The 27,146-nt window shown below is 39.4% G+C and overlaps 1 protein-coding gene across 1 annotated transcript in view; it reads right to left on the reverse strand.

Annotated features, from left to right (window-relative positions):
* Positions 1–16,637: 16,637 nt before the first annotated feature.
* The window catches only part of Gucy2f (guanylate cyclase 2F, retinal), an 80,604-nt gene continuing 70,095 nt past the window's right edge, over positions 16,638–27,146 (reverse strand). Inside the window, exons 15-18 of the mRNA XM_051141983.1 lie at positions 23,489–23,587; positions 20,468–20,562; positions 16,822–16,910; positions 16,638–16,725 (exon numbers count right to left, since the gene is read on the reverse strand). Of these exons, the coding sequence (XP_050997940.1) occupies positions 16,638–16,725; positions 16,822–16,910; positions 20,468–20,562; positions 23,489–23,587 (371 nt within the window). The remainder of the gene's footprint in view (positions 16,726–16,821; positions 16,911–20,467; positions 20,563–23,488; positions 23,588–27,146) is intronic.

Consider the following 27,146-nt stretch of genomic DNA (forward strand, 5'->3'; position numbering starts at 1 on the left):
TGAGGCTGAGATACTCTGACTCCCAAAACTGTCCTTTCTCAACTATATGCTTTTTTGTTTATTGTGACAGTTTCCAATTTTTTTCCTAAATATTGATTAAGTGCCTCCCACATAACAGAGATTATTCTAAGAGCTGAACATAGGACAGTAAGCAATATAATATTTGTTCTCAGACAGCTTGTGTTCCAGTGTGAGGGGACAATCAATAAACAACTCAGCATAACGATATCATTGTTCAAGTGACATTTGAGCACCATAAAAAAATGCATGGGAAGTGCTTTTTTGATACATAATTAAACAAGGCATTCTTCATTGAGATGACATTTGAGCAAAGATCTTCAAGAAAAAGATGATAAAATAATATGGAGACATAGGGAAATACATATGTATAAACTGAGGCAAGGATATGGTAATATATTTGAGGAAAATAGCAATGAAACCAAAATTCGTTTTCTATGACAACTACATATAGCCTATATATTTAAAAGGAAAAAAATGATATCTCCATCTTTGTTTAATGTTCATGCTCTCACAGAACATGGGTAGGTTTGTGACTTGTACGGCGCAGCGAACTTCAGAGCATGAGAATGACTGAGTTACTGCATCCAGGCAGAGGCAGGCTTTCCAAACACAGAGTAAAGTTCTAACTTTGTAACTACGGCAGCAACATCAACCAAGGACTGAATTTGGCTAGACTATGCTCATCTCAATTGAGTGCATGTTCAGTATTAAGATTATTTTGAGAAGCTCTGTGTTAGTTTGGATTAAGTCATGTCAGAAAATAGACAGCATACCAGGTAACAGTTCAATGAGAATATTTTGTTTCAGTGGGTCTGATGGTCAGCAAATGAGTGGGGCAAGTTCTAGTGTTTTGGTTCCTGGTTTGGTTCTTGCCGAGTACCAGTATTCAGTGTTCATCAGAAACTCTTTCTGTAAGCAGAGGCAGACCTTCTTGAAGCATTGACAGTATCCTTGATATGGGACTTAAAAAGAAAAATCTGGGCCAGTAGTGGAACATCCCTTTAATCCCAACACTGAGAAGGCAGAGACAGACAGACCTGTGAGTTTGAGGTCAGCCTGGTCTATACAGTAAGTTTCAGGACAGCCAAGGTTACATAGAGAAACCCAGTCTCAACAAAACAAAACAAAAACAAGCAAATAAATAAATAAATAAATAAACCTGATTCAATAGATAGTGTTTCTTCTGACAAATATTTTAAAACAAAACTACTTTAAGAGGCTGAAATGCTAGCTAACATCAATGAAGTAAATAAGTGTCTTTTCACTTATTTCATTTCAAAATGTGAGGGGAGTTGTTTCTACCTACCAGGTCACACAAAGCACAGCGATGCACCTCTGGGTCGGGTTGCTGCATAAGCTTGCCCAAGCCCTTTCACGTTCTTCAGTAGCTGCCACGTCCAGGGTATCTATTGGACCAAGTCTCAGAGCTAAAAAACTTTTCTCTTGAGCAGGCACTCAATTTCTAGAATTCAGAATTATACATATCACCTGCTGTTACGGGATCTGCAGTGTGCATGTTATTTTAGTGCCCCCTGGATGATTTCACGTCATGTGGCTATAGTTGAATGTGACAGGACTCAAAATGAACCTGAATCTGCCTTTGGTTTTACTTGCCTTATGTCACCTTTATAGCCTTGAAAATTTTGCTTAGTTCCTATGAGCCTCAGTTTCTTCATTCACAATTTGGTATTTATAACAGATCACAACCTCCGGCACCAATATGAGAATCAGAAGATAGTAGACATATATAGTTTCTGCCATGTTAGGTATACAGTGGTGGTGATGATGATGATGATGATGATGATGATGATTATGCGCTAAAAGGAACAGATTTAACAGTTTTCTGATTTGAAGCTGACATGTATTGACTCTTCAGAAAATTAATGATGCTTGGAATTAAGAGCCACAGTTAATATTTGTTAGGCAATGATGAGCTAAAAAAAAAATAAATATTTAGAAAGTCCACCGTTGCTTGGTTTCTCGTAGACTATCCAGATAATTTCAGCACCCCCACAGCAAACAAAGCTCCACTTTGCGTTTACTTTATCTGCTTTGGCTTCTGGTGTGACTGACCAGAGTATTTGCCAGATCTCTTGGCCATATGTGTCAATCTGCCCTTGGTTCCTTGCTAACCACACGAGAGTTGAAGAGCGTCATAAAAGAAATCTAATACTTGTCCTTCTATTACTACCTCTTTGACTCTGTGACTTAAACAAGCGCCCAGGGTTTCCAGGCAGCCTAAAAGTCTGCTGTCACAGAATGAGGATGAACCAATAGGTTCCTGCAATTAGTAAGACCTTGGGCGGAATCTAGAAGACACTTAGTTGCAAAATGTCCTGGTATGCTTAGTCAGATGGAGAGCATTTTAAGCTTTCCGTTGATTGACTGCTCCGCTGAGAAGCATTAACTAATCTTTTGGGACTCCGGAGGTTTCCCTGAGCCTCGGGAAGCTGGGAAGCAGGGAAAGATCCTTCCCTAGGGGCTTCTGAAGCAGCCAGTACCTAGATTTTGAACTTCCAGGATCCAAAATTTCTTAACAATAAGCCTTCTAATGTTTTATGTCAAGCAAAGTAATAACAACAAAATCATCCTGTCATCCATCCGGAAGCTAAGCTTATCCCTATGTAACTGGGGGTTTGAGAATATGTCCAGGACTACAGATCCACTGAAAATTGTTTCCATTGCCTATTGCTCACTTAGAATACGTTCAACTTCCTCTACTAAAGACAGAGTACGTTGCTGCAAGGAGTATCTTCACAATAAGTGGAATTAACATTCACTACTATAAATACCACATGAAATTTTGGGATTATTTAATACAAGAAATAGAATTTGATGAAGTTCATCTGAAGCTACAGCTATACCACCCCAACACATCTCATCTGATCTGGTAAGGATTTAATCTGGCAAGACAGAGGATCCGGTAATTCTTCAGTAGATCATCATCATAGTCATAATTTTCCATAGTCAGTAAACTTGGGCTAAAGTACTTGAAAAACACCCAGTGAATATGTGATCCTAAACTAATCCATAGACTAGTAATGTCAAGTCTGTCTCCTATGGAAGAGAAGAAAGCTGAGTAAATGCATTATTCACATGAGCGTGATTTACTTCACTGTGAAGTCTAAAGACTAAATCCATGTAGAAACAATAAGTTAGGAAATTCTTAAGAGCATAGACTAAATGAAACTTTGTGGTTTTTCCTTTCTACTGACATGATTTAACTACCCAACTGAGCTTGTCCAAAAATTGGCACTAAAGATGAAAAGAAAGTATACATCACAGGAGAGGTTAGAAAAGACTGTGCCACACAAAAGTTGTAATTATTTTTTTATTAATTTATTCTTGTTACATCTCAATGTTTATCCCATCCCTTGTATCCTCCCATTCCTCCCTCCCCCCCCCATTTTCCCATTATTCCCCTCCCCTATGACTGTTCCTGAGGGGGATTACCTCCCCCTATATATTCTCATAGGGTATCAAGTCTCTTCTTGACTACCTGCTGTCCTTCCTCTGAGTGACACCAGGTCTCCCCCTCCAGGGGGCATGGTCAAATGTGAGGCACCATAGTACGTGAGAAAGTCATATCACACTCTCCACTCAACTGTGGAGAATGTTCTGCCCATTGGCTAGATCTGGGAAGGGGTTTAAAGTTTACCGCCTGTATTGTCCTTGGCTGGTGCCTTAGTTTGAGCGGGACCCCTGGGCTCAAATCTGCCTATCATATTGTTCTACTTGTAGATTTCTAGGACCCTCTGGATCCTTTTATTTTGCTATTCTCCCATGCGTCTCTCATCTAGAGTCCCAATAGGATGCCTTCCCCTCTGTCCCAGTTTCCTGGTAAGTGAAGGCTTTCGTGGGACATGCCCCTTGGGCTAGTATGCAGATATAAGTGAGTACATACCATTTGATTCTTTCTGCTTCTGGGTTAATTCACTCATTATGATCATTTCTAGCTCAATCCATTTATCCACAAATTTCGGGAATTCCTTGCTTTTAATAGCTGAGTAGTATTCCACAGTATATATATACCACAGTTTCTTTATCCACTCTTCTACTGATGGACACTTAGGCTGTTTCCATGTTCTGGCTCTTATGAATAAGGCTGCTATGAACATGGTTGAGCAAATTTTCTTGTTGTGTGCTGGAGCATCTTCTGGGTATATTCCTAGGAGTGGAATAGCTGGGTCTTGAGGAAGCCCTATTCCCAATTTTCTGAGATAGCACCAGATAGATTTCCAAAGTGGCTGTACTAGTTTGCATTCCCACCAGCAATGAAGGAGTGTTCCTCTCTCCCCACATCCTCGCCGGCATGTGGTGTCACTTGAATTTTTGATCTTAGCCATTCTGATGGGTGTAAGATGGAATCTCAGAGTTGTTTTGATTTGCATTTCCCTGATGACTAAGGAGGTTGAGCATTTCTTTAAGTGTTTCTCAGCCATTTGATATTCCTCTATTGAGAATTCTCTGTTTAGTTCCAAGCCCCATTTCTCAATTGGGTTATTTGGTTCGGTGGTGTTTAATTTCTTGAGTTCTTTATATTAATCACCAATAATGTATTGGCCTCAAAATGGAAAGGGGTCATACGATATTGAATAAAATTTCAGACACTCCAGAAATAAGGATGTATGTTTTCAATAGTGGATTCCCTGCTGACAGTCAGGGTTTGAATTAACAGCTGCTATGTACCTGAATCAGAGGGAAATGAAATTCTAGTCCAAGCACTGCCACTTACCAGCTGAGCAAAATCAGAGAAGGTGCTTTCTTCTTGATGATTATTTCCCTAGCCTATGAAATTAAAAAGTTAAAGCCAACGACATGTAAGACCTTTCCTGCATTGAAAATCTAAAATATATTTATTGAAACCATAGAAAGAAAAAAGGAACAAAAGCAAAATAGTTGGGGGTCAGCCAGTGGGATATTTGGGTACATAATAACGATGTCTATCATTGTTATCAACTACAGTGCTTGACCTGATTTCTTAATACATGCAGAGTCATTGCCAAGCAGTTGATACATTGTGCCAATACTGCCGTGAGTCATTGAGTTATTGTCATTGCTGTGTTTATGCCAGCTACGGCTCTTCATACCAAGAATCAAAGTGTAGCTTATCTGGTTTCAGTACCCCATAAGTTACATGAAATAATAAAGTTCTTGTAGCTACTACAGTGATTGTTGGTCTGTAAAGACACCATGGAATTTAGAGATATATACTTCTTTACCTTTTCTATGTTATGAAGAAGCTGGCATTTCTTTCGCTCACATTTTAGAAATGAGAAAATATAGGTGTTATCCTCACATCCTTCCAATGCTTTCAATATAATTGTTTGTCTCTTAGCCAGGATTCCAATCAATAAGGAATAGTAGGATCTAGGGCAAAAGAGGGAGGGAGGGGAACGGGAAGACACACGTGAGAGGATAACAATTGAGATGTAATCTGAATAAATTACTTAAATAAAAAAACGGGGAAAGCAAAAAGGTGACAGCAAAAGAGAGAAAAAAGAATAATAGGATCAGGCGTTGAAGTGTTTATATTTATCTTTAATATTTGGGGTTAGATTTTTATATAAAAAGTATTCATAATGTGTAGGCACTCCTCAGTACAACAAATATTGGAGCTTACCACAGAAAATGAGCTTTAAAAACTTTGGCAAGTACATAGCTATCAGAAAGATATAGAGGGCAAATTCAAGAGGTACTGCAGTCATTTTTCCAGCACTGATATCTTTTCTGACTGCAACTACTACCAAATTTTTCTACAATTAAATCTTTGTTTCTATGGGGCTTTATTCCTAATTTCTATGAAGAACCCTAATCTATAAGTTGAAGTGAAGAAAGAGATTAAATGAATTAATAGCAAAGGAGGTAAATTTTAATGGTTTTGGTAATCCATTTGTCTATAACAAAGAATTAACTAAGCTCTGTTCTGATATGGTGAAGTGAAAATTATATATGTACATATATATGTATACATATACATATATATTGTATTCATAACCTTTTCCGTCCATCAAGGAAAGATTGGTTGTTTTTTGTTTTCTCGGAATCTCACTATTCTAAGAACCTATCTTGGGCAAAATCTATCTTTGGGCTTTTGTACTGTAGAATCCAGAAGTGGTAGCAATAGTGTATGTGAGGGAATGGGGAAGGGGGAAAGGGTTACACTACAATCTGTGCCAATGTTATAAAACAAAGTTCTCAGGAAGAGTAGAATATTGAGAAAGGTGAGCTATTTTATGTGGATGTCTAGGAATGATTAGGGAGTGGTGGTGTATTGAAAGGAGAGACACCTAAAACCTGTGGAACTCGGAGTTTAAAAAAGGCAAGAAAAGCCAGGTGATGTTGGTACATGTCTATAGTTCCAGCACTCAGGAGGAAGAGACAGACAGATTTCTGTGAGCTTGAGGCCAACTTGGTCTCCATGATGAGTTCTAGGATAGTTAGAGCTGTTACATAGAGAAACTCTGTCTCAGAAAACAAAACAAAACAAACAAAACCCACAAAAACAAAAACAAAAAAGTGCCAGAAAAGAATTGTGACTTTGGTGGGCTATTCTAAGTACATTGCGACTTTTGATTAATACATGATTTTTAATTATCTTGAAATTATTTTCAATTACTCGACACTTTTATGTTAGTCATGAAGGTCCTCAACTCTATAAGAGTTTCAGTAAGTTCATAAGATCATCATTCTCTTAGGTTGTATGCCTTGACCCTGTAGATATTCAATGACATTTTGTAGCAGACCTGACAAATTGGCTTTTCCCAGTAGCTAAGCACCAAAGCCTTCCCTGAGGCCTTAACAGGCTGCTGGCAACAGCACTATTCCTCATCTCTGACATTTGGTTAAAAATTGTAACTTCCCCCATAATGCTTTGGAATCAATGTTCTCTTCTTCTGTCCTCATGGAAGCTCTGTGTGATTACTCTGTGGTCTATGATGGAGGATCAACTTATGTATTTTTATTGTCTTTGGTAAGGAAGTAATAGAGATCATAAATAGTTGGCTCTTAATCTCAGTGTTCCTTGAGATAGCCAACAGAAAAATTTGGCTACACGGTTCTCACCTAAAGGATTCCTTGATACAGAAGATGCTTGCAAGTAGAGAGACGGCGTGTTAAGGACTATTCTAGGTTTCTTTACATCCGATTATACTATTATAGATGAAAAAACAGTGACTTACCTAAACCCAAATACTTTAGCTTTCTTGGAGGGTGATGAAGGGAAGATTCATACTGATTTTTTTATACTCCTTTTTGTCTTTTGGAAGAAGAAAGAGATTTCTCATTCAAAATTTGGTCTACAAATTTTGTAAAACTGGATTTTTGTAAGGACAAATATTAATCATATAGAGAAACTGATCAACTCCACATTAAATCAAGCAGCAGGAAAAAGATCTGTCTTGACAGAGAAGAGCATGGCATCATTTTTCTCAGTAGGGAACTATGCAAGCCACTAGGGAGAGGGTTGTGTCTTCTCATATGTTCCTTTAGCTGACAAGAAACTCAGGGGGAAAATTTAGTGACCGAGTACGATGATTTGTCAGGAGGTCTGTCTCAGGTTTCTAGTAGTGTTTCTTAAAATCTTACTTTCCTCCTCCTCTTTCTCCTCTTTATGTGTCTGAACTAATCTGGTTTGATGCAGTTTTTAACATGTGGACACTGGTTGAGTTTGTTTTAAAAGGTGTGCAAAGGAATTATACACCTAAGGGTTCTCAATAGAAAGAGATTTTACCATAATACTTTCTCACCACTTGATTATTTATTCTCTGTTTGAATATGTCCTGATGGGGGGGAAAGTACTCCCCCTCCTCTCTCTCTTGCTCAGACACTCAGTTTTAGATGGTTCTTAACTACAAAAAGTTCTTACTTATGTAAAGTTTATAAACCCAGATTTTATAATTTGATCCAGATTCTTTTGAAAACACACACACACACACACACACACACACACACACACCAAGCAAACATTGAGTTACTCTAAGCAATCAGCACATTATTTTAGCACCTGAATGGTAAATGTTTTCCTATCAAATGGTATTTCATCAAGAAAAAAATTAGGCAACTAATTACAACATAATAAATATGTAACCTAATTTGGTTGTTTTGAATTATATGTGTTGAGTATGAAAACATTACATTGCTTTTCAATAAAACCAAAGTTAACTTCCAATAAATTCAACAAATACAATATAATTTGCTTTTACATAATATACATGAAGTTTTATATATATATATAATGATGGTAAAAGGGAAGTGATATAGATAGACACATGGGGGGAAATATAAGAAAAGTTTTAGTCAAAAGGGGAAAATTCACAGAGAACATATAGGAGAGACATAGAAGTATCAATTTATTTCATACAGTAAAATACATACTGAGTGCCTCTTAAATATATCAGGTACAGTATGGAATACAAAGAGGAATCAAACTTAATTCTAGCCTTCAAGAAGTGTATAACATTTATTTTATTCTCTAAGTCAAAGTATAATACAAGATGACAAGTGTCTAAACACTTATGTAAGAAGTTAATAGTTCATAACCACTAAAGAAGTACAGGTTAAAAATTATTATAGAATGTCAGAAACAAGGGTATTTGCTTACAAGAAATAAAAGCTTGATAGAGCAAGTGCTATTTAACTAGACTTCTTAAAGGATAGGTGGGATTTGGACATGTGGAGGGAAGGAGAAAGAGAACAACTTTCAGGTAGATGGAACAGCATAACCTGAGGCATAAAATCAGATGCAGGACTAGGTTAAAGGAAATAATAGGTCTGGGCTAGGGAAAAAACTGAGGAAGCAGGGTAGGAAAGCTAAGTGAAAGCCAAGGAATCAACAAAAACAAACACTGAAGTTTTTAAAGTAGGAAAATTATAAGATCAGTACTGTAACCCCTCCCCCAAAGTGTGCTAAAATACAGAAAAAGAAAAGATGGACACACAGAGGAGGGAAATTCCCTGCAGGAACACAACCATCTTCTAGCTTGCTTTTGGAATACCATCTCTGGAAAACCATTAAAGTATTGCTGCGCTTTCAAATTCTAGGCTAAATGGAGATGATTCACACAAGTTTCTGTCCTCAAAGCAAGCGGCTAAACCAATCCAAATCTGATCGAGAAGGTTCTACATGTTAGAAGACATTCTTACTATGTGTCTAGATGGCTCCTAGATGAAGAGATGCCTAAAAGAACAACCTGCTCTGGATTCTGAATGACACCAAAGGCTAAATTAAAACACTGTCACTGATAAAGAAACAAGTTCCAACAGGCCGTTCTCTAAGTTGTTTCTTTTCATTGCCAATGTGACTTAGAACAATTGCTTTTCCTTTGATTTATAGTCCTGGGAACCCATGATCATGAAGAGTTCATCTGAGGCTAGTTCCCAATCTGGGTTCAATCACCTCTGAAGTGGCTGGTGTCAGTAAGCGTGGGGCAAAGCTTCTTTATTGGCAGCATGACCTAATTGGGTACTCAACTGTAGCCACAACTCATCTTTCATGGCTCTGATGGATGAAAATGCTGCTAACTTAGTAATTGTATGGCCCTACATACGATTACATGTAAATGACAAAAGCAATTTATTTTCAAGGGCTTCTCAATCTTTTCTTTCTAGCTGACTTGTGATGGTGTTGAGCAGTTATGTGCTAAAGTGGTCTTTTCAAACTCATATCTATACATAAAGTAACATTCTCAAGCCAGAATCCATTATTTTAATGATCTGCACAATGAATAAAGTGGGAAGTGGTCTTGGTTAGACCACTCATATTTTCCTAAAGAAGAGGTTAAAAGAAATGATTGAACCACTGTGGTTTTCCAGCTAATTAATACTGACTTGATTCAAATGAGTATTTAAGTTGTATTCTATTGCTTGGTCATCACACAGATGTGACCACCTCGTTTATGAAGTTTTATTGCTTGCTTGTTTGCCCCTTTTTACTCCTTACAAGCTGATTTCATTTGGCTTGAGGACAAGGATAGAATGAGACAAGATTCTTGCTAATCAAGTTATTTGTATAATAATAGTTAAGTTTAAGACAAGGCAGTCATGTGAGTCCTTTAGACCAATACATCTTGACAAAATCAAGTTAAAGACCTTGGAAGAGGTAGGTAGTTATCAGTTATCTCCTTCTACTTTGCTGTGGCAAGTGAGACAAAGAACAAATGGTTCGCTGAAATCTGCCCACAATATACAAAAATTGACTTCTACCATAAAAATATTAGAAACATTACTGGCAAGAAAATAAAAGCAAAATGGTTTAGTTTGAGAATCAGCTGACTTAGGCTGAACAGATATTATAACATGTCAAAATATATTAAGCTGAACAAACCAGGAATCACAAATAGAATAAATGATCTAAAGCAATTCAAACTTCCTTTATGGCTTTTCAAGTTTTCTGCATTTTATACAGTGAACATATACTATTATTGAGAGCTATAGAGGGAAAAAAGGAAAAATAAATAAATAATTGTCCATGAATGACAACTTCAGTAAGTCATATTTACAATGTACAGTAAAACTTCAAATAAACAAAACCTAACTTGCACTTCATTAGAATTTTGCTTCCTTTTTGCAGTAATCCATTTTGATAAGAGACAAATCCAAAGAAAATAGGAAGATATAATGGTTAGAATGAAACTAACTTAAATCTTTATTGGAAAATCCTTAGTTTCCCAAATATTTTGTCTTGTACAGGAAATTCAAACTTAAAGAAAAAAAGACACTGCAACTGACTGGGACTCAAGTGGGCTCACACAGATCAGGGAATTTGTATGGGTCTGACCTAAGTCCTCTGCATATGTGTTATGGTTGTATAGCTCTGTGTTCTTGTGGGATTCCTAACAGTGGGAACAGGGAATGTCTCTGACTCCTCTGCCTGCCTTTGAGACCCTTTTCCTCCTACTGAGTTGCCTCGTCCCACCTTGATGTGAGAATATCTGTCTGGTCTTATTGTAGTTTGTTATGCTGTATTTGGTTGATGTCCCTCAAAGGACTGTTCTTTTCTGAGGGGAGGTGAAGGGAGAATAGACACAAGAGAAAGGAGAGGTACGTATGTAATGGAGACTAGGGGGAGGGTAGGAAGGGGAAATGCAGTCAAGATGTAATATATGAGAGAAGAGTAAATGAAATGGAAAAATTCTCAACAACCCAACAAAAAACAGTGTTTTAAAAAAATGTCATTCAGGTCTCTACCAGCTTCGGCCACTGTATTAGCAAGCAAACACGCTGATAATCAGTTGTATTCCTATACATAGGAATCAGACTATATACCTCACTAAGTCAATCAAATGAGCGTGGGCAATGTGTTCCTTCTTCTTGAATAATTAATAAGTACTAAGGCAAATAGAAGAAAGGTTAATTTTCATTAATGGTGAAGGCATTCAGGAAAAAGAAACCAAGACAAATGAACAGCTTTACCTAAAAACTCACTCAGGATTAAATCAAAGAAAGGAAGATGTGATCATAAAGAATGCTGTAGGCTAGAAAGACAAATGTGATCAACAAACTGAAAGAAAAAGAAAGGAAGTAGGGGGTAGGATCAGGCAAACAGCAAGCAAGTACTCTCACTAGATCTTGTTGCTCAACGAAAGGTTTGGACCTAGGCCAATGGTTCGCAACCTTCTTAGTGCTGCAACTCTTTAATCCTTTTCCTCATGTTTTGGTGATGCCCAACCATAAAAATTATTCTCATCATGACCTCGTAATGATAATATTGCTGCTCTTATGAATCTTAATGTAACTATCTGTGTTTTCCAATGGTCTCAGGCAATCCTATAAAAGATTCATTGGACTTCCAAAGAGGTTGTGCCCACAGGTTGAGAACCACTTGGTTGGACTGCAATTATTTTGAAGCCTACACATGGGGAAGCCTAGAACAGGAGTTTGTCTGGGAGGAGTCTGATCCACAGGATGCTGGACTTTAGCATAATCCCCATCCCTTGCCCACAGTAATCCTCTCTATTTTCATAGTGGAGAGCTGCGCTGCCTCTTCTGAAAGAGAAAACCTGCTAGAAGTAAAGTCTTACAAGCTCAGCTTTCAACTGAGGCCTTGATACAAGGAGACGATGGCATTTTGGGGGCCTTCTTCTCTAGAGCATCCAGAGAAGGAAGGAGAAACTAATCTGGAGAAAGTGACGGCAACATCAGTCTTTCTGTAGACCCCTAAAACATTGACATAGTAAATCAACCACCTGAGGCTGCGAGAGCTAGCAATTCAGGACACTGTGACTCAGTGCTGGAGGAAAGGGAACTGCTGGGGCTGGCTTTTGACTCCAAACTCAGATTTGTGATAAGTTGATTATGGAAAAATTAAATAGTGAGAAAGGTATCAAATTATAACTGAGGCATTTCTTTGTTTTAAAATGGTTGTTCCAAAAGAATATTAACTTCTTTACTGACTTACATGTTTGGGTTAGGTTTTAATAAAGAGATTATTTTTATAATAAAAGGGAAGAAAAGCTTGCTTAACTATTTTAAACATGCCTATGACTTAAGCCTTACTGCACTAGTCCCTGTGACTTGGGCAAGCCATTGCCAATAGCTTCTTGAAAATTACAACCTGGAAAACTAAAACTATAAAGTCAAAACACATATTGAAAGGGATCGCTTTTAGGGACATGGATACAGAGCTGAAGGCAGAGTAGTCAGAAGGAAAGGGCAGTATAAAACTTGAAAGAAATTGCTCACTTGCTTCTGTGACTTCTCTTTTATCCTGACAATGCCTCTTGCATTTATTCTGTCATGTTCAGTGTATGTCCCTGAGGCCCAGGACAAGTCTCACCTAGCAAGGACAATTCAATTATATTGTCTAGATTCTCTTTACTTAGATAAGAAAAGAAGCAATAACAATTTTGGAAAGATTTTTGAACACTAAGCAGTAAGAAGAGAAGTTTTGTCTTAGCCTCCAGTTATCCATATAGCACAGTAAGCCAGGCTCTTTTCCACTCCTCCTGCTCCATGTATTCCAGTCACCTAAGCTCATAGTGGGCTAGCAGTAAGCTGTACATTTGCTGGATGACCCCTTTCCTGGATCTAATCTCATAGGAGTTATCAAGTATGCTCACTAAAAATTTTCTAGATATTCAAATGAAATTTAATGGAAAACAAAGTGGCTCTGACTTTTTTTGTGTGTGTGTATGTGAAAATAGAGACCTTTTCTTCATCCAAGTTGAACCTGCTACAGTGGAATGACTAAACTTGCAAGTGACTCTATTCCCTTCTGCAGTGTTCACATGTATTTCAGTTTGCATTCAATAGATTTGAGGGTTTTGCTTTGCTTTGGTTTGGTTTGGTTTTGGTGAGAACTTGGTAATGAACAAAGGCTATGGGCATGCACTAGAATTGGGCTGGTCTTATCCCTGGGGATTAGCCAACCTCAGAGGTATAATAATTGATTAATATCTTGCTCAGGTAGAACAATGTCTTGGTCTGGAATGGTCTTCTCCACTGCTTTGTCAAGAGGAAATTCAATTGCTGGCACTCTTTCCATCTAGGTGGGAGAAACAGAAAACAGTAAGCATGCTTTCTCTACCCAGTCCCTTCCATGGAATTTTAATACGACTGATTCTACCCACCACACATTATTTCTCCTATGAGCGAGGAGTAAATAGTTAAACGTTCCTGGACCCTTAAATGAATAAACAGTATCATATTTGTCAGGTTTGCATGAATAAGGATGTACTTTTCACAAATACTGGACTAAGGAAGAAGACAAATATATAGACATTTTTGTAATTTACTAATGAATAATTTGACTATGTGGAACATGGAATGCTTTCCTCCATAGAAACTGTCACACACCCACGCGCGCGCGCTCAAGTGCTCAGATTCTGAGCCAGTCTGAAAGGTTTGATTTAATCTGCATGGACCTCTAATCTAACTATCTTTCTAAAAACAGAAGAATAAGAAGATTTCATTCCATTTCCATTCTTTAAGTCTAAAGTATCCTCAAGGGACAGGTTTTTTAAAGGTGGTGTATAAACTGATCTCCTCACTTCTATACCCAATTCACCAATCTCCCAGAGAGCCACTGTTCTCTTGTCCTCACAAACCTGCCTCTGTGACTCCGTTCTTCAAAACTGCCAACTTCTGCAATTCTCCCTGTCCTCATCAAAATGAAACTGTCACATCCTCCCAAACTTAGAGTTCAGTTCACCTTCATTATGATAGGTATGGGCAATTCACTCCTTTTTCCTCTGTAAAAGGCACATTCAGCCTCACATTCACCATAGATGGTGAAACTTAGGAAGTGTAAAGAAGGGAAGTGAAAAAGCTGGTTTGGGATGTCATGAATATTTAGGAATATAAGATAAATCTACTGGATCAACAATATGCCCTTGCCTATCAGGCAGCCCCTGGAACCAGTCTACTGAAGTTGCGTCGTCTTTCGTAACATCTTCCCTTCTTTGCTTTCCCTCATCAGTGCTAGTGATGTTGGCAGCAGGTCAGAACACTCATAGGTATTATGGGTCCTTTGTACATTGGGTCTATTTCAATAAAAATCAGCCTATAAATTCACAGAAATTTGCAAACATTCTAGAATAAGTCCTCTCATCGAGTGGTGAATATAGGGCATTTAATGAGAAATAAATGAGGTACCTGGGAATTCTTGGGTTTAGGTTAAGCCTTCTGAAATTTGTCAAGGGTATTGCTCTTTCTAGAGACTTTGTATGTGTGTGTGTAATTTTCACAGGCCACCAAGGTCAGAATGTTCAATTAACATAATTAAAGCACAAATACAAATGAAGCCAGGATCAGAAGTTGAATCCCTTCCTGGGCCAATGGTTTCAATTTTTCATATAGCCACAATCTGGCTAGCTGCCAAGGTTTCAGAGTTTTGCATAGAACCTAAACTACATCTATCTGAGGCCAGAACAGCACCACCAAGCACACAGCCAATGGTGGGGAGTCAGTTGCACTATGCTCTGAGGGAAAGTCCAATGCATTGTTAGAAATAGGTGGGCTCTTCTTTAGTGTGCTTGGGGGAGCCTTTTAAGAGTTTCTAAACTCTTTTTGGCAGTAAGAGGGAGGAAGGGGAAGGGGGGCAGAGAAAAAGTAAGGGAACAAAGGAGAGACTGAATCTGCGACTGTTGGGGTCCTTGTTCCCTAACCCATAGGAAAGAATGTTTCAGAAGTTGGATGACTGTGTCTCCCAGCTGCTTATCTGCTTATGCTAGTCAGCAGGAAAGAACAGAGCCAGACCCCAGGTGGTAGTGAATCAGGAGGTGGTACTGAAAAACCAAGAGCAGCTGCTTGTGAAGTAGAACAGTTTGACTAGTATATGTTACTTGTGATTGTTGGGAAAATAAAGATATATTATGGATTTTTTTTTTTAATGACAGACACACTCACAGAGTGTTGAGAGAGTCCAGTTGCTAGCATAAGAATAGGTGTCACATGGGTGCCTTTTGTAGATTTTACTAGAATTGTGATTATTTTGGACCATGCTAGAAAGCAAGAGATGAGGAGTGCTTTACTTAGAAATCTTTTGATAACCTTAGACTTTGGTGACTTCATAGAAACACATGGAGAGGGCAATGGGTTTCAGGGGCAAAGTCTCTTTCCACAGAGGACAGAATAAGAAATCAATATGTAGAAAATAAGGCATGAAGGAGATGGCTCAATCAGTAAAGTGCTTGTCATTCAAGCAGGAGGACCTGAGTTCAAGTCTCCATTACTGATGTAAGAGGCTGAGTGCAATAGCATGCACCTATAATCACAATGCTGGAAAAATAGAAACAGGAGACTTCCCGGTGCTTGCTGGACAGCTAGTCTAGCTGAATTGGCAAGCTTGAGGTTCAGTGAGAGACCTTGTCACAAAACAGAAAGTGAAGAGCAACTGAAGAAGACAGCCAACGTCAACCATCAACCATTGGCCTCCACATGCATGCATGTGCATGGGTACCTGAATACTTACACATAAGCACATATACAAAAACAATAAAAGAAAAGATACTGAAAGGAATAATAAGAAAGCAGTGGATCCCTCAGATATAATTATGTGGTTGTAACCATTTCGCTGTTGCTCCTACAAAGTCATCTCATCCTAACAGGGGAAAGGGAATGAGACTTATCCTGAATCCAGGTCAATGAACAGATACTCTTAACCTGCTTAGCAATTCCACCCATGGAAAAGATTCAGCAGTGCTTCCAAAGGAGATGACATAAGTATCCTCTTCAATATAGCCATGCCAATGTATCCCATAAAAGCGAGGATATTGCTGTACTGCCTAGGTAGATGTAAATCTCTAGAGAACTGCACTGACTAACCACATGGCCCAGGTGCTCAACAATGGGAGGCAGGTGCACCTGACTGATAACTGGATAAAAAGGCCATAGTTGTTAACATTCGAGCATGTTATCAAGGTAGAAGACAAAGGGCTCTCTCAGGCCACAACAGCAAATAACCTTCAAGTATAACCCATTCTGCAACAGGCTTCTCCACAGCAAGGTTTTTTGTTCAACTCAGTGGAGCTTGAATGTTAACCAGCTATACTATCTTCTGCCAAAAAAAAAAAAAAAAAAAAAAAAAAGCAACGTCTGACACTGGCAAACATGCCAAAGGGAGCCCTAGCTTGGAAAATCTGGCAAGCTCTTGTTCCCTGTTTCCTCCACAGGTTACCTTACGGCTTAATTCGCACCAACTGCCTTTCTGCTTTTCTTCTTTGGAATGCTGCAATCTCTGCTGGTTGCAAGCCATGGCCCACTTGTCTGTAGGGCAGGAGATACGAAAATAGGTATAATGAGAGTATGCCAGAGTGGGACATAGGAAAACTGATCAGGTGATTAAGTATGAATTCCACTTACCCATCTTTACCCACTGGTGGGGGTACAGGAAGAGGTTTGGTGAAACCTTTCTTTCCAATAAGCCAGAAGGTCTCCTCTGTGCCTTTGCCCTTATTGAAAAACATAGAAAATCTTAACCATGTAACAGCCATTTTTTTTTCTAAAAACATCCTTTGGTCAGTAGGGTACAAGCATTCATTGAAGCTCAGAAATAGCCTCTGTTCTCCTGCTGTCAACATTCCTTGTACCTACATTTCTATATGGCTTCCTTCCATATGCACCTGAGACGAGATGAGCTCCAGATTCAAAGTGAACAACATGTCGAGCTATCACTCAGATATTCTGTGTACTCACCAGTAGGCAGCTCCATCTTCAGCAACATGTGTTCTTGTTTTGTTTTGTTTTGTTTTGTTTTACTTCAAAGCAAGCAAATAACTGAATGGTCAGCTGGAGGTGTTATTTATTGTTTTGTCCCTGGTCTTTTGGCATTAAGCAAGCCACTGTGTTTTCTGCCTAGACTACATGCGTGCAGAGTCTACTACTTCTCCCTGTGCTCCACAATCCATCAACTAGTGTAAGACCGCAGAAGAGAATTGAAATGTGATGCACAATCTTGCTTTTAAGCCTGGAGCATCTTGGTTGCTGGGAGAAGTCCGTATTTCTGAAGATTAATTATTTTTCCTTCTAAGTAGAGTAAGACCCCAAGGATGCCCCTATTTACAGGCATGTTGCTAAGCTGTCAAGAAGATGGGCCTTAGAAGAGAATGAACACAAGAGAATGCTAATCACCACAGGACCATCTCTTTAATGGCCCTGCATCCCCTCCCTCTATTCTTCTCCCCACTTTTATAGTAAACCTTTCTATTAGTACGCTTTCTCCTTCTTCCAATTCTTTGGGTTTTTTTTTTTTTTTTTTTTTTTTTTTGGCCTGTTCTTCTCATCTCCTCTAATTCATTCAGGAAAAAAATGTTTAGACAGAAAGTCACAAATATTCCTTCCTTAGTAATGATAATTGCCATATAAAAGTGAGCATATACAATCAAAGAGTCTTCAAGCAGATTCCAAACAAACTCTCCATGAGACAAGTAAGAAAAGAACACTACAGAGCCAAAGTTGTATTATATGACAACCAACTAACACTAACTTCCACATTGTAGGGCTGTTTGGTGGGCCTCTGTTTTCTGAAAAGGAAAAAATAGACAGGAATATATTCTATCACTCATTCCTTATTTACTGTATCCTTCATATACCACAATTTTTATTAAAAAGATGGTTCTCTCCTCAAGCAGCCCACAGAATGGTTAACGAAAAACAACTACCAGGCCACCTTTCCTAAAACATTAGACACTACTTGTCTACTTCCTCTTTTCTCACTATACTTAGTCAAATGTCTTGTAGAGTCATTTCATTAATGGACATTCTTAACCTTTGAGCACTTAGCGTTCTTATGGTTCATAGTGTTAGAATTCACATTTCGAGACGCAATCCTTAGTCATATTTAACTGTTTCTCTTGAGATTGACAGGTTACTAGGACAGCACGGTAATTTCCAGAGAAACCTTTTGGTTGCCAGCATTATGAAGAGATTTGGGTTGGTCCTGGGTCACTCGGGAATGCCCAAACTAATGCTTGCAAAAGAAGATGGAAGTGTTATAAGCTCAGGCAAGTTTCCAAGTCAAAGAATATGCAAAGGAGCTCCAGTGGTTCCCTGAGGTTTTGGAGCTCATCCAAGAAGGTTCTTGGAAAATCCTGGCTCCCTGGAGCTCCTTTGCATATTCTTTGACTGCCCCAAACACTGGAGTAACTTTTGCTTGCAACAACAGAATGGATGAGGAGTGGAATTGTTGAATTAAGACATTCTGAAATGGACTGGCTATTTATTTGGTCAGACTGGGCATACATTACCTGTCTCCAATACAATAGAAACCTCCTTTGCCTGACTCCTGCAATACAATGTGCAATTTCTGGCTCTTGTGGGGAGGGAGGTAGAATGAACAGAAAGAAACAGAAAAGGCTATCCTATGCTCCCTTTTCTCTTTGAGCCTTCTCTTCTTCTTTCCTTTCCATATTCCTTCCTTTCCTCTGCTGTCCTTTTTTCCTCTTCACTCTCAACATCTCCCTCTTATGAGGCTCCTGCCACCCTAAAATCTAAGGTCCAATTCTTCCTCATGCTTGCTCTAACATCTTCCCAAAATCCCTGGAATTGGGGAACCTTCAGGTTACGAAGGGCTTTTTTCACGTTAAGCCTCATTTCCCATTTGTGTGCTTGAAACTTCTAAAGATGCAACTGCTCCTACCTAGAACCCATAGGGCAATAAAAAACCATGGGACTAGAGCCATTTTTTTCTTCTTTTTCAATCTCAAAAGTGAGGGCTCTTCAGTTCTTAGGCTTTTAGGTGAAATCTCTGTACCGAGAAATAGGGAGAAAAGTGCTTCAGGAAGCCAAGCTGCCTTTGTCCCTCGCTGCTGGGAAATGACAGACCAATACAGTTGAATCACAAAAGCCTTGAGCAATCTGATTTGCTGCCCAGGTAATAACCCTACCCCATCATGTCATTGTGTGAGTTCTCTGCAGAAGTGATAAAAAGCCTCTGTCCCCTTGGAAGTGAGTCATCCCATCTGCCAGAAGATATTAAAGATCTTATTGGAAGCACTGAACTAACATGAGGTAGAAAAGGGGCAAATCAACTAGACGTAGGCCTTCCTGTCTTTAACTCCTAAAATCTAATTACACTTAAATCATCACCATTCAGGGAAAGCATGCCAACAAGAGAAGCAAATTCCACCGCCCTTATACCCATCTTTGCTTTCTCATAGATAATCACTTAAAAAACATCTTCATTTACCGTGCTGTCACAGAAGCAAATCAGGCTTTTCAAGATTTGCCCTGATTCTACTAACAAATGACAATGTTAACCTGTAAAAAGGCTTTGCCTTTCTGGGTCTTGGTTCTTTTTCAGAAATAGAGCAAGTTAGAGTATCAGATCCCTGGAATCCTAGGCTCACAAGGCTAGAAGGAGATGAAGAAAATTCCGTGGAAATTCCAAAAGGGAGGTTGGATTATCCTAGTGCCAAATTTCAGGTCAAGTAAGAGCCTCAGTAGAGAGATCTCATTAAACATGTGTCTTTCATATAAACAGACTCTGGCCCCATTCCCCACCCTTCTAGTACCCATGGCCTTGGAGAAAGACCTGTATATATAGTTGGCCACTGAAAGTGAGAAAGGGGGCCACTGAAAGTGGGCCACTAAAAAGTGAGAAAGGGTGGTCACTGAGTGGTCTAAGAGAAAATCTAAATTCACCAGTACTGTGACTATGTTCTGAAGTGCCAACGAGTAAATAAAATGGAAATTAGACAATCAAAATAATACCATAACTTGTTAGTAAACCAAGTTCTGGACAGTTCTTTTAGATAGAAATATAGAATTTATAGTCTGAGGGGAGGGGGCGAATCAAAGATTTTCCATTGTCCTGCACCCTATTTGAGGTTAATATTTCAAAAAGAAAAACAGTGAAGCACAAAGAAACCTCAGCTGGAACTCGAGAATCTGCCCAACTTGTAAGCTCCAAGTCTCAGACTCCCAAGGGAGCTTTTTCAACAGACCATGACCTCTCGGAATGCAGGTTGTGTCCATGGGGTTTGATTCCTCAAACAAAAGGTCATGGTACCTTGAGCTCTGTTCTTCCACGAAGCTCTACTTCATAGCCTTCACTCAGAGTTCGAAGAATTGTTACCGTGCTGAGACTGACATGAATTCGGTATGCTGTAAAAAAGAGGAGATGCATCACTTAGCTCCTTTCTCACTGGTAAAATCAATGAGACTTTAACAATGTAATGAATGTCCCCCGCTTCTGAGTATAGGAAGCTCTCAGAAAAGCCCCCTCCAGGGGGTGCGCTGAGAGGGGAGAAAGAAAGAGCTTTAGTTTTAGTTGAATGGAAAGAGGAGAAGTGATGACCTCATCAGGCCCAAAGAAGGTGTTAGCAGTAGCACCCACTAGACTCCTAGACACTATCTCAGATGAAAGGTCATGCAATAGCAAGGTGTTAATTTAACTCAAAGGTTGAGAGGGAGAAAGCAGCAACCACCACTGTGCTCCCAGCTACAATATAACTTCTTCTGAGGGGAGTTTAGCTTCAGCAGCTTGTTGCATGTGCTATTATTAAGGCTGAATTCTCTAGACCTATATAATTCTACTTCCCATTGAAAGGCATCTTTTTCAGAATAGGTAAACTTACAGCCATCTGTTAATATGATCATATTTTAAACGTCGGTGAGAAATAGGCTTATTTCTTTCTGTCCATCAGTATTTTGTGAGCATCAGACAACCCTAACTTTTTTTAATGGGCAATGAGTGCTCCAGATGTGCATGAATGTATTCAGTTCCAGTCTTGGATTTCAACATGTGATAGGAGCCTTACATTAGGGAGCTAGATCTTTCCAAATTCCTTTAGGACTGAAAACCAACCACTTGCCCCCTGAGATAAGGTCCTTGAGCTTTCTGACTCTCACTGTGTGTGACCTGACACCTTGTTGAGATCGAGTCTTATGTTCTCCTATGTACTCGCAGAAGCTGTCCGTCTAGAAGGCAGTTACAATCTGAGGAGGGAGGCATGGCTGAAAAGAACAGGAAAGCATTATTGTGTATTTTCACAATGACTTTCCTTAACAGCTCAGTATCATTCGTTGTCTTTCTCATCGATGCACACTCATCTGCTCAGAAAAGGTTATCCTGTTCCTAAGAACCACACTTCTGACAAGCGTATCCATTGCACTGTGTGCCATTCCACTAGCCTTGAGTTTCAGGAAATCTTGAAGTAGGGTGATCCTGCCTATGGGGCAGGGATTTCAAAAGGCAGTTGATTCTAACCACTGTCTAGCTATGTAATAAGGAGGATCACTTGTAAGTCCCTAATCACTCCCACTCAACAATCTCACTCTATTTAACTGGAAACAAAAGAGATACTGATGGAACTGATTTTTTTTTTAATCAAGAAGCATATTACACACCCCAGTGTCCCGTCCAACATGAGGTCAGAGGCTGCCTCTCAGCAGACCTTCATAGTGGTGGAGCTTACTGGCACATTCGGTTCATAGTCATAAGCCTTCAGAAAAGCACAGGAAGCAGGTTCCTGCACACTAGATCATACAAGCATGCTTCATTGTATTCCACACCTGCAAAGCCAGGGCTTACTAAACGCTTACTGTGGGTTATTCATTTTCTCTTCATGCCTGACCATTAGACAAGATGCTATCTAACTAAATCTCAGAATTCAATTGTTGTTCTCAGCTCTCTCTTTCCAAAGAGTAATGTGTGGAGTTTTCCCTAGTGCCGACTAGAATATGACTTCAGCCTTCTACAATCTTACATCAGTTGCAAGCATTGTGCCAAATCTGCATTGCAGTTCCATGATCATTTTCACTCTATCCTGGGTTGCACTTCAAGAGCAAAGTCATATGCAAAGTCATATTCACTCGGTGGTTCCTGGATGGCTTCTTCCATGGCCATAGCTGCAGGGTTTGAAAGACTTTCCCAGACGCCAGAACATTTATTCTGAAAACAGTTTCTAAGTTCCGTGATGTTTCTTAATCATGGCTGCACAGGCTAGATAGGCTAAGACTAGACCCATTGTATAAAGCTGTTTCTGTACATGAGTGATGTGAAGTGGGGTCAAATAGGGCACCACCTGCTGTGCTACAGGCCACCGAATCCTCGGGGACTTGTTTCAGTATGTTGCTAAAGTTGAGGTGAAGATTGTCTTGCCTAGTAGTTTACAGGGCCAGGGCTATTGATGGTTTAAATGATTTATTTCTCTCACTTAAAAACAAAAGCTCCATGAAAACTCTACATAGGGTTTAATGCTATTCTATATGTATTTCTTATAATAGGGTGGAAATTTTGGTTTGCTGAGCCATGGTAGAAATGAAAAGGCACAGTGTGATGCTGACAATCTCAGCAAAGACAGTGACAACCAAGAAACGGTTGATAAAGCATCTCGCCCATAACAAACAAATGGAAGAATAATTTGTACAGCTTTATATGCAAATAAAGGAGGAGGAAGAAGTAGGATCTTTGCTATTATGAATGTTTTAGAGAGAAGCTAAAGATTTTATGTACAGGCAGGTTGGGATTAATTATTTTGGAATCTCAAGCTCCTTAGATTGAAGGATTATCACTGGCCAAGTTCTAGGGGCTTATTTGATAAACCAGGAACTCCTGGGGTCCTAACTAGTTCAAAAATTGGACTCAAGCAGCCACGAGGAGCAGCCAGCTAGGACGCAGCTGGCTCATGGGCCTCCACAAACTAGGTGAAAACTGAAAATGTCAATCTCTTACCTAGTTCTCTTCTCTACATGAATCCCTCACACCTACTGAGCTGGCCAATTCTTTCTTTTGCCCAAAAGACTTTTGAAGTTGTTTGGATCAAATTAACTGGATTTTTCAGTGGCCCTTAGCTACAGCTTTATTTCTAGAACAAGATAGCTACATGTTCAGCCCAACATCACCCCCTACTGGTTTGTTATTAGACACCAGGGAAATGTGTGATAGCCCTTAATTTTCTTGAATTACCTAGCCCTTTTTCTTAAAAGAACACTAAAACAATGAATACCCCGTTTTCTTTCCCTTCTCTTGAAGAATCACTTTCATAATCGGAAGATGGCCCCACTCCAGTCATTTACAGATACTCACGTAGCCCTGTTGATTCCATTCGGGAAGCTGTGTTCACAGTGTCTCCAAACAAGCAATATCTGGGCATGGTGAGGCCCACCACTCCAGCAACAACAGGCCCTATTGAACAGCAGGAGAGTGGGACTGGAGTCAACAGGTGTGTATTCAGTGTTAATAGAAGAGCCATGCAAGCAGGGTGGGAGTGGCCTGGTAGAAGTGCCAACGCTTCCATCAAACTGTTCGAGAAATCTAAAGGAAGACTGATGATTGAATAATGAGCTCTGATCTACGGGGGGAGGGGGAGAAGCAAATTTACTATTCTCTAGACATGAGTGCCTTTTATATTTATACCTCTATTCTAATAACAATTCTACTCAAGATGTCACTATCTGTCAACAAGGACAAAGAAACATCAACATCAAACCAGAGAAGCCTAAACAAGGACTCAGAATCCAAACAGGTTTGCTGCAAGAGGGGAAATGTGACTGTTTCTTGTGCCTTAGGGGTAGAAGAAAGAATCTCATAAGTCTATCTCCCAACTGTAATAACAAAGAAAAGTATTGTTCAGACAATCAAAAAATGTGTAAACAAGTAGAGCTGACTTTCCATTATCTGTCGTAGGGGTGTGGAAGAGCAGTGTGCAGATATTATCTAAAATTATTTCCCATTTGTCCTTACAGGAATTCTTGTTCTTACACTATTATTGCCGTGTTACATGTTCAAGATAACTGAAAAAAAAAACTTCAGGAGGCATACAGAAAAATGAGTTTAACAGTCTACAGAAAGTCCCACATCTTTATCTTTGTTATTTTTGCTTTTTCTATGTTTAAATTTTTCAGCCTTTTTTTTTTCCAGTCTGTTGTAAATAAGAACAAATTAGAACTGAAACTATGTTTCTTTTCCTTTTAATTCACTTCTTTCTCATTCAGTGGCATCTAGTTAGGTACCATGGCAGGCACTATGGGAAGTCAAAAATAAATAATGTGTGATCTAAATTATATCAGTTCTTCAAATCTAGGTGAAGAGAAGAGACTACCAAGCAGGAGGATACTAAGCAATGGTGTATGGCAATGGGGCTGGGACCAAGAAATTGTACAGACAGAACTGGAGTATTTTACAAAATGCAGAGTTACTTATTAGGACCTGACTCAATGAAGAAGGTTCCTGTAGGCAAGCTTTTCCCAGACTCTTGGAAGGTGACTAGGATTCAGTAACAGAAGAAAGAGACGGAAATCAAAGGCTTGTGATTTGGATTTCAGCGTGTATGGACTTTTGGGAAGCTCATAGAAAAAAACATTCTACCAGTTCAGGCATCTGAGGAGAGACTATAGATCTGATTGGATTGGATGAGTTGTACAAAATAAAGTCCTTGGCCCATTAGAGAATTGTGAGCAAAGGTTATTATATAAAGAATATTCTTTATCTTTTTTCCTCTCAACTCAGTATTTTAGATGCATTGAAGGGGGTAGATGACCCTATAGAAAAGCCACTAGACATCTGGTGTGCTAGAAACAAACACAAAGCATTGGAAAGGAAGGTGGAAGTTGGAGGGGAGGCAGCCAAAATGGAAACCTAAAAGACAGACATTATGTTAAGAGAACTAATAGAACTGTTGGCTCTCTGATTGATTATGATGACTAAGTTGGCACAGCACTCTAATTTTGTGTGCAGTCATTCAGAAAAGACAGTCTGAAAATATGAATATGTTATATTTGAAATAATTAGTATACCAAACAGGGGACTTTGCCTTGGGGAAAGAGTGAGCAGCTGCTATATGGTAAGCGTTTGATGTGAAAATATGAACAAGATATAGTTCTGCTGCCAAAGAGCTTAAAATCTAACAGAAGCACAAACAAGTCAACATGGGTTGTGCTGATTGTCATGGGAAGGCTGAAAGGAGAGAGGCAAGTATGGAAGCAAAATGATGCCCCACAATCTAGGAAGGAGATTCTGGTGGCCTAGACTTGGGCAGCCATTGTCAAAGTGACACAAGACGGTCTTACAAAACATTTGAAAGTATTAAAAAGTTTAAAAACTAATAGTTGGAGCTGGCCAGATGGTTCTGAAGGCAAAGGCACTTGCCACCAAGTCTGACAACCTGAGTTTGAGTTCCATGATAGAAGAAAATTGTCCTCTGACTTTGACACAAGTACTGTGACATAAACACGTACACAGTACAATAAACTAACTAGTAGTTGGTTTAATATTGAAGGTGAGAGGAAGGGAGGAGTCAAAAATAGCTTCGTGGATGATAATCAGGTCATTTGCAGTAACACTAAATGAAATTTAAAACACAAAAGAGGATGTTTATAGGTTTCTAGGACCCTCTGGATCCTTCTACTTTGCTATTCTCCCATGCTTCTCTCATCTAGAGTCCCAATAGGATGTCCTCCCCTCTGTCCCAGTTTCCTGGTAAGTGAAGGCTTTCGTGGGACATGTCCCTTGTGCTAGTATGCAGATATAAGTGAGTATATACCATTTGAGTCTTTCTGCTTCTGGGTTAACTCACTCATTATGATCATTTCTAGCTCAATCCATTTATCCACATGATAGGCAGATTTGGGCCCAGGGGTCCTGCTCAAACTAAGGCACCAGCCAAGGACAATACAGGCGGTAAACTTTAAACCCCTACCCAGATCTAGCCAATGGTCAGAATATTCTCCACACTTGAGTGGAGAGTGGGGTATGACTTTCACATGTACTCTGGTGCCTCACATTTGACCATGTCCCCTGGAGGGGGAGACTTGGTGGCACTCAGAGGAAGGACAGCAGGTTACCAAGAAGAGACTTGATACCCTATGAGCATATACAGGGGGAGGTAATCCCCCTCAGTCACAGTCATAGGGGAGGGGAGTAAGGGGAAAATGGGAGGGAGGGAAGAATGGGAGGATACAAGGGATGGGATAAACATTGAGATGTAAGAAGAATAAAATTTTTTTTAAAAAGATAAAAAAAAAAGAGGACGTTTGTATGGAAAGAAAATAATTCTGTTTTAGACAGTGGAGTCTGAGAACCAAATAAAATACTCAGGTGGAAATGTCATCAGGAAGTCTGACACATATAGGTGAAGCCAAAGGGAAAAAATTGTCCTGGAGCTATAGCATTAAAAGGAAGCATTGTGGGCTAGCAAGATGGCTCAGAAGTTAAGAGCACTGACTGCTCTTCCAGAGGTCCTAAATTCAATTCCCAGCAACCACATGGTGGCTCACAACCATCTATAATGTAATCTAATGCCCTCCTCTGGTGTTCAGGTATCCATGCAGGCAGAACACTGTATACATAGTAAATAAATAAACCTTTTTTAAAAATGAAGTAATGCAATTGTATTTTAAGTTTTAAAAACATGTTTATAAAAAAATAAATAGCCGGCAGTCCCCAGCATGTACACAGTAGTGAAATAGAAAAGATATGGGGGGTGGAGTGGGGCATGGCAACATTTATTTGAGGTGGGGTGAATACAAGAGGAAAATGCTTTTGATTGATGATTGATTGATTGATTACATTATCTTAAGGAACACAAAGACTTGGTGATCTTGTAGCGCAGTGAAACATAGAAATGATGGTGCAGAAGGGTTGGCTGCAGCATCTGTGCTGTAGAACAGGGCCTGTTGCCCAGTGCAGTGCTATAGGTGGAGGAGAGAGGGAAAACTGGATAGGCAGAAAAATGCAAAGCATTGCT

This window comes from Acomys russatus, chromosome X, assembly GCF_903995435.1.
Source record: "Acomys russatus chromosome X, mAcoRus1.1, whole genome shotgun sequence".
Lineage (NCBI taxonomy): Eukaryota > Metazoa > Chordata > Mammalia > Rodentia > Muridae > Acomys > Acomys russatus.